The following is a 12,661-nucleotide window of genomic DNA, read 5'->3' on the forward strand; positions in this document are numbered from 1 at the left end:
CATGCTACACAAAAAAGTGCATAGTCATTCATGTTTTTATACCTTTGTTAAACAAAAACACCTGAAGAAGTTGTACTATATCATGGTAGTCTCTCTCTCTCTCCTCTTCTGAACCGGATATAGAGCCAGCCTGACAGCTTACAGAGGATGTGTCTACAGCTCTGAATCTCTTCTAATACGGTGGCTTCCCCAGACGTCTCCCAGGGTTAAAATCCTCATTACTAGTCATGGCCAGGCCCTAACCCTTTGAAATTACTCTGGCTAATTAGCACCAACGGATGGCCTCCGAGTTAATTAACTGGAATTCTCCTAAGGGGCATTATCAAAATGTTTAAGAAATTAACACATTGCCAGTTTGCCAATTGTACGTAATTGATTGGTTCCTATTCAGGTTTTGAACTCGGGCCCTTTACCTCCGTTTAGCTAACCATCCGGCTAGAGTTAAAGGGGATTGGAATCCTGATCCATTTACAAGAGCAGAGCCCGAAATGTGGGTAGACACTGCACTGACTTGTTATAAAAAATCATTGCGTGTCCTGATTGCAGTTAAATGTTTTCCAGCTAATGAGGAGGCAGTTTGCTATTAGTTCTGACTCATAAAGATGAGCTGTATTGTAATTAGACAGCCACTGCATGCTAGTTAGCAGTGACGGCGACGACGCATACCCTACACTTAAGGAAACGGAGAGCAGAAAGGCAGAATGATTTGAATTTGCAGCATAAACAGGCCAATGTGAATCATCTGTAAATCCCCACATAAAACCAACCATGTAGTAATATCATGCACGATGAAGCATTAGGAGCCTAATTCAGATCAGTATTTATTCTGAAAAAAAGACAGTCTTCAAATGAATCGACTAATTAGGTGTTGACAGACACATACACCCCCCTCCAATAGGGTGATGATGGAATCCATTTCAAATTCTCAGGGAAGTGTTCCTGCTTAAAGCCAAAACGTATAGGACAGTGGTGATTCTCTCTCACTTTCTCATCCTTGCCTCCCACCCTCTTCTAGAGAGCTGTAGAGGAAGTCAAGGTCATGTCCCGGCCATTAGGGGAGTTAGAGGACATCTGGAGGAGGCTCCATTAGGCAGTGGTAGAGGGTGCAAACCATGACGTCAGTCTGTTTGGGATGGGAACAGTGTGGTGGTAGAGAGGAGGCAGGAGCAGTGCTGTGGTAGAGAGGGGTAGGAAGAGGAGGCAGGAGCAGTGCTGTGGTAGAGAGGGGAAGGAAGAGGAGGCGGGAGCAGTGCTGTGGTAGAGAGGGGTAGGAAGAGGAGGCGGGAGCAGTGCTGTGGTAGAGAGGGGTAGGAAGAGGAGGCAGGAGCAGTGCTGTGGTAGAGAGGTGAAGGAAGAGGAGGTAGGAGCAGTGCTGTGGTAGAGAGGGGAAGGAAGAGGAGGCAGGAGCAGTGCTGTGGTAGAGAGGGGTAGGAAGAGGAGGCAGGAGCAGTGCTGTGGTAGAGAGGTGAAGGAAGAGGAGGTAGGAGCAGTGCTGTGGTAAAGAGGGGGAATGAAGAGGAGGCAGGAGCAGTGCTGTGGTAGAGAGGGGAAGGAAGAGGAGGCAGGAGCAGTGCTGTGGTAGAGAAGGGAAGGAAGAGGAGGCAGGAGCAGTGCTGTGGTAGAGAGGTGAAGGAAGAGGAGGCAGGAGCAGTGCTGTGGTAGAGAGGGGTAGGAAGAGGAGGCAGGAGCAGTGCTGTGGTAGAGAGGTGAAGGAAGAGGAGGTAGGAGCAGTGCTGTGGTAAAGAGGGGGAATGAAGAGGAGGCAGGAGCAGTGCTGTGGTAGAGAGGGGAAGGAAGAGGAGGCAGGAGCAGTGCTGTGGTAGAGAAGGGAAGGAAGAGGAGGCAGGAGCAGTGCTGTGGTAGAGAGGTGAAGGAAGAGGAGGCAGGAGCAGTGCTGTGGTAGGGAGGTGAAGGAAGAGGAGGCAGGAGCAGTGCTGTGGTAGAGAAGGGAAGGAAGAGGAGGCAGGAGCAGTGCTGTGGTAGACAGGGGGAAGGTAGAGGAGGCAGGAGCAGTGCTGTGGTAAAGAGGGGGAAGGAAGAGGAGGCAGGAGCAGTGCTGTGGTAGAGAGGGGTAGGAAGAGGAGGCAGGAGCAGTGCTGTGGTAAAGAGGGGGAAGGAAGAGGAGGCAGGAGCAGTGCTGTGGTAAAGAGGGGGAAGGAAGAGGAGGCAGGAGCAGTGCTGTGGTAGAGAGGGGTAGGAAGAGGAGGCAGGAGCAGTGCTGTGGTAGAGAGGGGTAGGAAGAGGAGGCAGGAGCAGTGCTGTGGTAGAGAGGGGTAGGAAGAGGAGGCAGGAGCAGTGCTGTGGTAGAGAGGGGAAGGAAGAGGAGGCAGGAGCAGTGCTGTGGTAGAGAGGGGTAGGAAGAGGAGGCAGGAGCAGTGCTGTGGTAGAGAGGGGGAGGAAGAGGAGGCAGGAGCAGTGCTGTGGTAAAGAGGGGGAAGGAAGAGGAGGCAGGAGCAGTGCTGTGGTAGAGAGGGGTAGGAAGAGGAGGCAGGAGCAGTGCTGTGGTAGAGAGGGGAATGAAGAGGAGGCAGGAGCAGTGCTGTGGTAGAGAAGGGAAGGAAGAGGAGGCAGGAGCAGTGCTGTAGTAGAGAGGGGAATGAAGAGGAGGCAGGAGCAGTGCTGTGGTAGAGAAGGGAAGGAAGAGGAGGCAGGAGCAGTGCTGTGGTAGAGAGGGGTAGGAAGAGGAGGCAGGAGCAGTGCTGTGGTAGAGAGGGGGGAGGAAGAGGAGGCAGGAGCAGTGCTGTGGTAGGGAGGGGGAAGGAAGAGGAGGCAGGAGCAGTGCTGTGGTAGAGAGGTGAAGGAAGAGGAGGCAGGAGTAGTGCTGTGGTAGAGAGGGGGAAGGAAGAGGAGGCAGGAGCAGTGCTGTGGTAGAGAGGTGAAGGAAGAGGAGGCAGGAGTAGTGCTGTGGTAGAGAGGGGGAAGGAAGAGGAGGCAGGAGCAGTGCTGTGGTAGAAAGGGGGAAGGAAGAGGAGGCAGGAGTAGTGCTGTGGTAGAGAGGTGAAGGAAGAGGAGGCAGGAGTAGTGCTGTGGTAGAGAGGGGGAAGGAAGAGGAGGCAGGAGCAGTGCTGTGGTAGAGAGGGGGCAGGAAGCGGAGGCAGGAGCAGTGCTGTGGTAGAGAGGGGGGAGGAAGAGGAGGCAGGAGCAGTGCTGTGGTAGGGAGGGGTAAGGAAGAGGAGGCAGGAGCAGTGCTGTGGTAGAGAGGGGAAGGAAGAGGAGGCAGGAGCAGTGCTCTGGTAAAGAGGGGGAATGAAGAGGAGGCAGGAGCAGTGCTGTGGTAATAAGGGGTAGGGAAGAGGAGGCAGGAGCAGTGCTGTGGTAGAGAGGGGGAGGAAGAGGAGGCAGGAGCAGTGCTGTGGTAGAGAGGGGAAGGAAGAGGAGGCAGGAGCAGTGCTGTGGTAGAGAGGGGAAGGAAGAGGAGGCAGGAGCAGTGCTCTGGTAAAGAGGGGGAATGAAGAGGAGGCAGGAGCAGTGCTGTGGTAATAAGGGGGAGGGAAGAGGAGGCAGGAGCAGTGCTGTGGTAGAGAGGGGAAGGAAGAGGAGGCAGGAGCAGTGCTGTGGTAGAGAGGGGAATGAAGAGGAGGCAGGAGCAGTGCTGTGGTAGAGAGGGGAAGGTAGAGGAGGCAGAAGCAGTGCAGTGGTAGAGAGGGGAAGGAAGAGGAGGCGGGAGCAGTGCTGTGGTAGAGAGGTGAAGGAAGAGGAGGCAGGAGCAGTGCTGTGGTAGAGAGGGGGAGGAAGAGGAGGCAGGAGCAGTGCTGTGGTAGAGAGGGGAAGGAACAGGAGGCGGGAGCAGTGCTGTGGTAGAGAGGTGAAGGAAGAGGAGGCAGGAGCAGTGCTGTGGTAGAGAGGGGGAGGAAGAGGAGGCAGGAGCAGTGCTGTGGTAGAGAGGGGAAGGAAGAGGAGGCGGGAGCAGTGCTGTGGTAGAGAGGTGAAGGAAGAGGAGGCAGGAGCAGTGCTGTGGTAGAGAGGTGAAGGAAGAGGAGGCAGGAGCAGTGCTGTGGTAGAGAGGGGGAAGGTAGAGGAGGCAGGAGCAGTGCTGTGGTAGAAAGGGGGAAGGTAGAGGAGGCAGAAGCAGTGCTGTGGTAGAGAGGTGAAGGAAGAGGAGGCAGGAGCAGTGCTGTGGTAGAGAAGGGAAGGAAGAGGAGGCAGGAGCAGTGCTGTGGTAGAGAGGGGAAGGAAGAGGAGGCAGGAGCAGTGCTGTGGTAGAGAGGGGAAGGAAGATGAGGCAGGAGCAGTGGTAGAGAGGGGAAGGAAGATGAGGCAGGAGCAGTGGTAGAGAGGGGAAGGAAGAGGAGGCAGGAGCAGTGCTGTGGTAGAGAGGGGAAGGAAGAGGAGGCAGGAGAAGTGCTGTGGTAGAGAGGGGGAAGGTAGAGGAGGCAGGAGCAGTGCTGTGGTAGACAGGGGGAAGGTAGAGGAGGCAGGAGCAGTGCTGTGGTAGAGAGGAGAAGGAAGAGGAGGCAGGAGCAGTGCTGTGGTAAAGAGGGGGAAGGAAGAGGAGGCAGGAGCAGTGCTGTGGTAGAGAGGGGTAGGAAGAGGAGGCAGGAGCAGTGCTGTGGTAGAGAGGGGAAGGAAGAGGAGGCAGGAGCAGTGCTGTGGTAGAGAGGGGAAGGAAGAGGAGGCAGGAGCAGTGCTGTGGTAGAGAGGGGGAACGAAGAGGAGGCAGGAGCAGTGCTGTGGTAGAGAGGGGAAGGAAGAGGAGGCAGGAGCAGTGCTGTGGTAGAAAGGGGGAAGGAAGAGGAGGCAGGAGCAGTGCTGTGGTAGAGAGGGGGAAGGAAGAGGAGGCAGGAGCAGTGCTGTGGTAGAGAGGGGGAAGTAAGAGGAGGCAGGAGCAGTGCTGTAGTAGAGAGGGGGAAGGAAGAGGAGGCAGGAGCAGTGCTGTGGTAGAGAGGGGGAAGTAAGAGGAGGCAGGAGCAGTGCTGTGGTAGAGAGGGGAAGGAAGAGGAGGCAGGAGCAGTGCTGTGGTAGAGAGGGGGAACGAAGAGGAGGCAGGAGCAGTGCTGTGGTAGAGAGGGGGAAGTAAGAGGAGGCAGGAGCAGTGCTGTGGTAGAGAGGGGAAGGAAGAGGAGGCAGGAGTAGTCCTATGGTAGAGAGGGGAAGGAAGAGGAGGCAGGAGCAGTGCTGTGGTAGAGAGGGGGAACGAAGAGGAGGCAGGAGCAGTGCTGTGGTAGAGAGGTGAAGGAAGAGGAGGCAGGAGCAGTGCTGTGGTAGAGAGGGGGAAGTAAGAGGAGGCAGGAGCAGTGCTGTAGTAGAGAGGGGGAAGGAAGAGGAGGCAGGAGCAGTGCTGTGGTAGAGAGGGGGAAGTAAGAGGAGGCAGGAGCAGTGCTGTAGTAGAGAGGGGGAAGGTAGAGGAGGCAGGAGCAGTGCTGTGGTAGAGAGGGGAAGGTAGAGGAGGCAGGAGCAGTGCTGTGGTAGAGAGGGGAAGGTAGAGGAGGCAGGAGAAGTGCTGTGGTAGAGAGGGGAAGGAAGAGGAGGCAGGAGCAGTGCTGTGGTAGAGAGGGGGAGGAAGAGGAGGCAGGAGCAGTGCTGTGGTAAAGAGGGGAAGGAAGAGGAGGCAGGAGCAGTGCTGTGGTAGAGAGGGGAATGAAGAGGAGGCAGGAGCAGTGCTGTGGTAGAGAGGGGGAAGTAAGAGGAGGCAGGAGCAGTGCTGTAGTAGAGAGGGGGAAGGAAGAGGAGGCAGGAGCAGTGCTGTGGTAGAGAGGGGGAAGTAAGAGGAGGCAGGAGCAGTGCTGTAGTAGAGAGGGGGAAGGTAGAGGAGGCAGGAGCAGTGCTGTGGTAGAGAGGGGAAGGTAGAGGAGGCAGGAGCAGTGCTGTGGTAGAGAGGGGAAGGTAGAGGAGGCAGGAGCAGTGCTGTGGTAGAGAGGGGGCAGGAAGAGGAGGCAGGAGCAGTGCTGTCGTAAAGAGGGGAAGGAAGAGGAGGCAGGAGCAGTACTGTGGTAGAGAGGTGAAGGAAGAGGAGGCAGGAGCAGTGCTGTGGTAGAGAAGGGAAGGAAGAGGAGGCAGGAGCAGTGCTGTGGTAGAGAAGGGAATGAAGAGGAGGCAGGAGCAGTGCTCTGGTAAAGAGGGGGAAGGAAGAGGAGGCAGGAGCAGTGCTGTGGTAGAGAGGGGTAGGAAGAGGAGGCAGGAGCAGTGCTGTGGTAGAGAGGGGAAGGAAGAGGAGGCAGGAGCAGTGCTCTGGTAAAGAGGGGGAAGGAAGAGGAGGCAGGAGCAGTGCTGTGGTAGAGAGGTGAAGGAAGAGGAGGCAGGAGCAGTGCTGTGGTAGAGAGGGGGAAGGAAGAGGAGGCAGGAGCAGTGCTGTGGTAGAGAGGGGAAGGAAGAGGAGGCAGGAGCAGTGCTGTGGTAAAGAGGGGGAAGGAAGAGGAGGCAGGAGCAGTGCTGTGGTAGAGAGGGGAAGGAAGAGGAGGCAGGAGCAGTGCTGTGGTAGAGAGGGGAAGGAAGAGGAGGCAGGAGCAGTGCTGTGGTAGAGAGGGGGAAGGAAGAGGAGGCAGGAGCAGTGCTGTGGTAGAGAGGGGAAGGAAGAGGAGGCAGGAGCAGTGGAGCATGGCTACAGGATTTAGATCACTGAGATTTGCTTCATCTGCAATGTGAGGGACAACAGGGCTTAATCTGCAGCAGACAGGCTTAGCTGGATAACAAACCCAAGTCTCTGGGTCTCCACAGATAGGACAGTTACCAATTATCATAGCTAATAAGAGAAGTCATCGGGACACATAATTGCAGGTATCAGTTCTAGAGGGAAGATAAGACTGAGGAGGGAGGTGTGGATGCTCCATCTGTCAAAGTGAACTCCTCTCACACTGGAATGATTTGTGCAGGACCTGGGTTACATAGGTTAGGTCAAGGTCAAGGCCCTACAGTAGCCTATATCCTTAAAATGTGTTTACAATACTGCTTTTCATCCTTCCAATTTCAACGGCTGCCATTTCCCAGCATCTCCCAACTTAATTATCATCAGTAGAAAATAACTGAATTGACTGGGTTGATGTGTGCATTCATTCATTACATTCTTGCTTTGGAGGCTGCCAAATTCTGAATGATCGCAGCCCTTCTAAATTATTGAAAAAGCCTAAACACCTCTTATGAGCTACAGAAATGGCTATTAACCTTGGCGAAATGATATTCAAATCCAGTTATAGCTAACTGTACTGTATCCCTCGCTGGGAGGAAATGTAAATGTGTTCTTGCTGTAGACAGATGGGGAAGCCGCCTGGCGTTTGAAGTTCCAGCAACCAGTCGTCGCAGTCCCCACCCCCTCACTAAAATATTCAAGACAGTCTCTCATTGAGCTCCTCTCTCCCTGCCGTTTCCTACTCAAACTGACGCTGGGTTGCAGCACTACGGGGCCAGAGAGCTGTGACACCTTAAAGAACGTGGCAAACGTTTACAAATTCAGCACGGTGAGGAGACAGTGAAAAACAGCTGGAGGATTATCTCACTGTGCAGACAAGAATTCAGGAGATTTGATTCATGAGAAGAAAACACCCTACCCCTCTCTCTCCCTCATACACCAGCCATCTGAAATATTGCGATTTCTTGCACATTGTTATTGACAAATCATCTTAAATGTAATTCCCTATGGAGCGGACAACTGTCATAGCCGATGAGACTCCATTGTGACACTACCTGCCAGTCAGTCAATCATCCTGCACGGGCTCTGATACTGTGCCACAGACAACAGCATCCTGCATCGTTACTCTTATCCCTTCGGCAGTGGGCCCATAAAAGAGAGCGAGAGAGGGTGTCAAAACCAGGTGCTGTAGCCAGAAAACTTAGATTAGAAGTTCTGCATGAGTTTACCACTGGGGGGAGAGAAGTGTGTGCCGTCACAGACTAAAACGATCAATTGTTTGGAACGCTGGCAGATGTCCAGGCTCCTGCAGATTGCACGTAGATGAAGTCTGAACACAAGGAGAGAGGCTGGGGAGGGTGGGGGCGATTTAACCCCTGAAGCAGAAGGACATTTTTAACATCTCCAGATTGTATTCTAGCCCAGATGGGTGAAAAATGGCTGAGCTCTGCTTCATCAAGAGTTAGGCATAGTGGTGGTGCCAATAATATCAGCGTAACAGAAAATACCACAATAGATCTGCCAAGAGATCATCTATCTAATGATTTGCAATCGAAAAAGTTAGACAAACCATACAACTATGCACAAGGACGCCTTAACAATTTCCATATAAAATTGTACAAAAACACATTTACTTTACATTACAGATGCAACGTTCGGAAACAGTGACAGTGCCAACGATCATTCTGTTACAAACTTTGCATCTGCACCGTTTTTCAAGTATGCCTAAATGTATTTGTAAAATGTTATGTGGAAATTGGTAAATGTAGTCCTTGTGCATAGAGTTGTATGGTTTGTTTAACTTTGCAATCATTGGTTTTAGTTTGACATACATTTTCAAGTGTCTCAGCATCACTCTGTTACTAGAGAATTGCCCTTCTCCAATACCTAATTTATCACACACACACACACACATCGGAAACTAAGGTTGCTTGCATCATCTTCAAAATGTTTGACTTTTAAGATAATATAAAGATGTGCAATGTAAGACAACCTGGCAGTGTGTGCCTTCTCATTATCCCAAGCCTTCTTCCTGATAGATGAAGCTAGTCCCTAGCTACTAAAGCTAGGCTATGTCTCATTATGCAGTACCAATGAGATGAAAATATGTGCTTACTTAGCACTATACACAGAATACCAAACTAGATTTTCAAGCAGCAAGTACCCATGGTGGTGGTCTGTCTACTGCGCTTGCTAAGAGAGTGCTGTTAATGTTAGCCTAGTCGTGGGATGGTTGAGTGATTCAGTAACTGTGTTTGGGGCTTCAGACAGACGCTAGCCTATACTGTGGGTAAAAGTCGGTATTAGGTCAACTGTGCCCTCCATATATCTCACCTGTAGATAAAGGGCAATAACGCTAATGACAATGATCATAACAGCAATGATGCTTTAGCAATAAACTCTGATGATAGCTAATTGACTCCATTATTTAGTAAGGTTAATTAGGCTGGGCTACTTGAAAAACACATACAAAACTATTTCAGGTCAATTAATATTAGAAGAGAGAAGAATTAGACTGCAGAACTAGGCCTACATTTAGCTACATCAATATAGCCTTCTGTATCTATCAATAGGAGATAGCAGTGACCCAGGGGAATAGTCCTATGACGCACTCAGCAACCTTCAAACTGTGGCCACAAATAGCCCATCCTCCTTTCAAAAACGTGTTCCTCACAACTACATAACACTGCTGGAGTAATTGTGTGAATCTATATCAATGAGGTCTGGATATAGTAAACAAAGACATCAAGCCTCATCCACTCCCAAGTTATTCTCTATCCCCAAGTGTCACTGACAAACTGCTATAACTCTGAAAACATATGTCATGATGCACAAAGTGCAAAAGCACAAAATAAAAAGTCAACATAGGAGACTCCAAAAGTCCAACTAGCCTAGGCTAAAAGAGGCACCGACAATCTGTCAATCTATGCTAGTTTGAGTTCATATGATGCAACTTGTTTCAATCTGGTTGCCCTTAGTGTGCTGATTGACATGCTGTTCTGCAATCTCATGGCCTAACACGTTACTATTTTGTATTCTTAGAAAACGTATCCACCAAATGTAAAACTATTCTGATTCATCTAACAAAGTGTATTATAAACTAGTGACCTGACTGAAGTTGCAACTGACAAAAAAATCCATTTCGCAACAATCAGTCAAACAGGGACACTTTATCTACATACATTATGTTTAAAGTACAAATAGGAAACAACCTTTGCACCATTACCCCATCTTGAAAGCTGACATTACTATTAACCGCTATAGAAGCAAAGGTAGAATAGTGAGTTACCCAGGGAAAAACAGAGGTCAATCAATATCACATAACAGTTGAATTCATTTGAGGCACCTCGATTTAATTATTTTTTGTTTATCAACCTTGCAAATAAAATGCTGTCTGCCACACAAATAACCACATTATTCAGCAGTTCTATACTATTGTCAATTAAACTTGATACTCAAATCACTATGTGCAATACAACAATGGCTAGACTGCATGCATGATGTTCGTGACTAAAGTCTACTGACAGTGCTCTAGTGTTCCAACAACAGTTTACTTCCATGGAAATAAGTTTCGTTTTAAGATATTTCATTTCAATTGCATCGATGGTTAGGTAATAATGGACTGCTACTACAGCGAGCTGTTTCTCAATTTTGATCTGTCAGTTCTGGCTACAGCAGCGAGTTTGGTGAGTTCTCAGTGACAGTAAAAGCGTAATGAAAAGCCTATTGTCAACATTTTAAATTATGTCAGTACCTTGAATTTGTCAAGAAATAAGTACTTAGCACTTGCTCCGCGTAAACCTCTTGCTACAGCCTGTGATGCCATGGATGCCGCCATGTTGACGGGGAAAGAGAAAGACCGCGTGCGCGCAATCTGACCGCTGATAGGAAGGCTGGCGGAAGTGGGCGTTACAATAAGACCACATTTTCGCCAATACAATCTGCCTGATTTGCCAATGTATTATGCCACTGTACCAGTCGTTAAACAGAAATATAACATTTCAACGATAAAATATATGAAAAAAGTGCATATTAGGCAATTGACAATATGAATATTTAGATATGCAAAATCTAATTTTATTGGTCACATACAGTGGTTAGCAGATGTTATTGCGAGTGTAGCGAAATGCTTGTGCTTCAAGTTCCGACAGTGCAGCAATATCAACAAGTAATCTAATTCCACAACAACTACATAATACACACAAATATAAGTAAAGGGATAGAATAACAATATGTACACAAAAATATATGGATGAGCAATGACCGAGCAGCATTGGCAAGATGCAATAGATGGTATAAAATGCAGTATGTGCATATGGGATGAGTAATGCAAGTTATGTCAACATAATTATTAAAGTGGCATTAATAAAGTCACTAGTGATCCATTTGTTAGAGTGGCCAATGATTTCAAGGTCTGTATGTAGGCAGTAGTCTCTCTGTGTTAGTGATGGCTATTCAACAGTTTGATGGCCTTGAGATAGAAGCTTTTTTTCAGTCTCTCAGTCCCAGCTTTGATGCACCTGTACTGACCTCGCTGTCTGGATGGTTGCGGGGTGAACAGGCAGTGGCTTGGGTGGTTCTTGTCCTTGATGATCTTTTTGGCCTTCCTGTGACATCAGGTGCTGTAGGTGTAATGGAGGGCAGGTAGTTTGCCCCCGGTGATGCGTTGACCGCATCACCCTCTGGAGAGCCTTGCGGTTGTGAGTGGTGAAGTTGCCGTACCAGGTGGTGATACAGCACGACAGGATGCTCTCGATTGTGCATCTGTAAAAGTTTCAGGTGACAAGACAAATTTCTTCAGCCTCCTGAGGTTGAAGAGGCGGTGTTGAGCCTTCTTCACCACACTGTCTGTTTGGGTGGCCCATTTCAGTTTGTCCGTGATGTGTACGCCGAGGAACTTAAAACTTTCCACCTTCTCCATTGCTATCCCGTCGATGTGGATAGGGGGGTGCTCCCTCTGCGTTTTCCTGAAGTCCACGATCATCTCCTTTGTTTTGTTGATGTTGAGTGAGAGGTTGTTTTCCTGACACCACACTCTGAGTGCCCTCACCTCCTCCCTGTAGGCTGTCTCGTCGTTGTTGGTGATCAGGCCTACTACTGTTGTGTCGTCTGCAAACTTGTTGATTGAGTTGAAGGCGTGCATGGCCATGCAGTCATGGGTGAACAGAGAGTACAGGAGGGGGCTGATCATGCACCCTTGTGGGGCCCCAGTGTTGTCTCTCAAAGCACTTCATTTTGACATGTCATTCAGTTCAGTTACCTTTTCATTATTGCGTACAGGAACAAAGATGGCCATCTTGAAGCATGTGTGGACAGCAGACTGGGATAGGGAGAGTTGGCAGTGCGTCGGTGGCACTGTATTATCGTCAAAGCGGGCAAAGAAGGTGTTTAGTTTGTCTGGAAGCAAGACGTCGGTGTCCGTCACATGGCTGATTTTCTTTTTGTAGTCCGTGATTGTCCGCCTTTAACTAAGTAAGACGTCCTGTGTTGTTACCCTTTTGTTTGTACAGCTTGCTGGACCCATTGTGTCAAGTTACTCCGGTTCACACTGGCCTTGTGCAATGCCATAAGAATCATCAGATCTTTCTCCCTCTCTGTCACGGATGCAGTCAAACGCCAGACTTTTCTCCATCTCCTTCTCATACTCTGCTTCCACCGGACATTCCACTGATTTCAAAACTCAACTTCTATCGTGACAGCAACACTGTTGATCGCCGTTTCTTCCCCATCACTGTCATCAGAACACTCGACAATGTCTGGTTCCATGAAACTGTTATTACCTAAGTCAGATATTTCCTCACTGTCTGATTCATTTTCAGAGTCACGATCGTCCTCCAGAAAGTAGTCCATCAGAACTTTTTCTCACTAACATTTGTCGATAGCGCCTGCTAAATTCAGAGCAGCAATGTTGTTGAGAGCAGTAGCAACACTTTAACGGTTCTCGATGGCTACTGTATCTTTCATAAAATCCACGGTAGAAAGGATTATTCACACATACTGAGCAGCTCATGTTATAGAAGCGTAATACATGGCAGACCAATCCGAACTCACCTCTTGGCATGTCCAGCCTGTCCATTATCTCAGCCAATCATGGATTGC

General features: G+C 49.6%; 1 protein-coding gene across 1 annotated transcript in view; it reads right to left on the minus strand.

Moving 5' to 3' along the window:
* The window catches only part of LOC129851037 (succinate--CoA ligase [GDP-forming] subunit beta, mitochondrial-like), a 144,246-nt gene extending 133,819 nt beyond the window's left edge, over positions 1–10,427 (minus strand). The window contains exon 1 of the mRNA XM_055917203.1: positions 10,317–10,427. Within this exon, the coding sequence (XP_055773178.1) occupies positions 10,317–10,400 (84 nt within the window). The 5' untranslated portion in view covers positions 10,401–10,427. The remainder of the gene's footprint in view (positions 1–10,316) is intronic.
* Between the last annotated feature and the right edge of the window lie 2,234 nt (positions 10,428–12,661).

This window comes from Salvelinus fontinalis, chromosome 3 (genome assembly GCF_029448725.1).
Source record: "Salvelinus fontinalis isolate EN_2023a chromosome 3, ASM2944872v1, whole genome shotgun sequence".
NCBI classification, from domain to species: Eukaryota; Metazoa; Chordata; class Actinopteri; order Salmoniformes; family Salmonidae; genus Salvelinus; species Salvelinus fontinalis.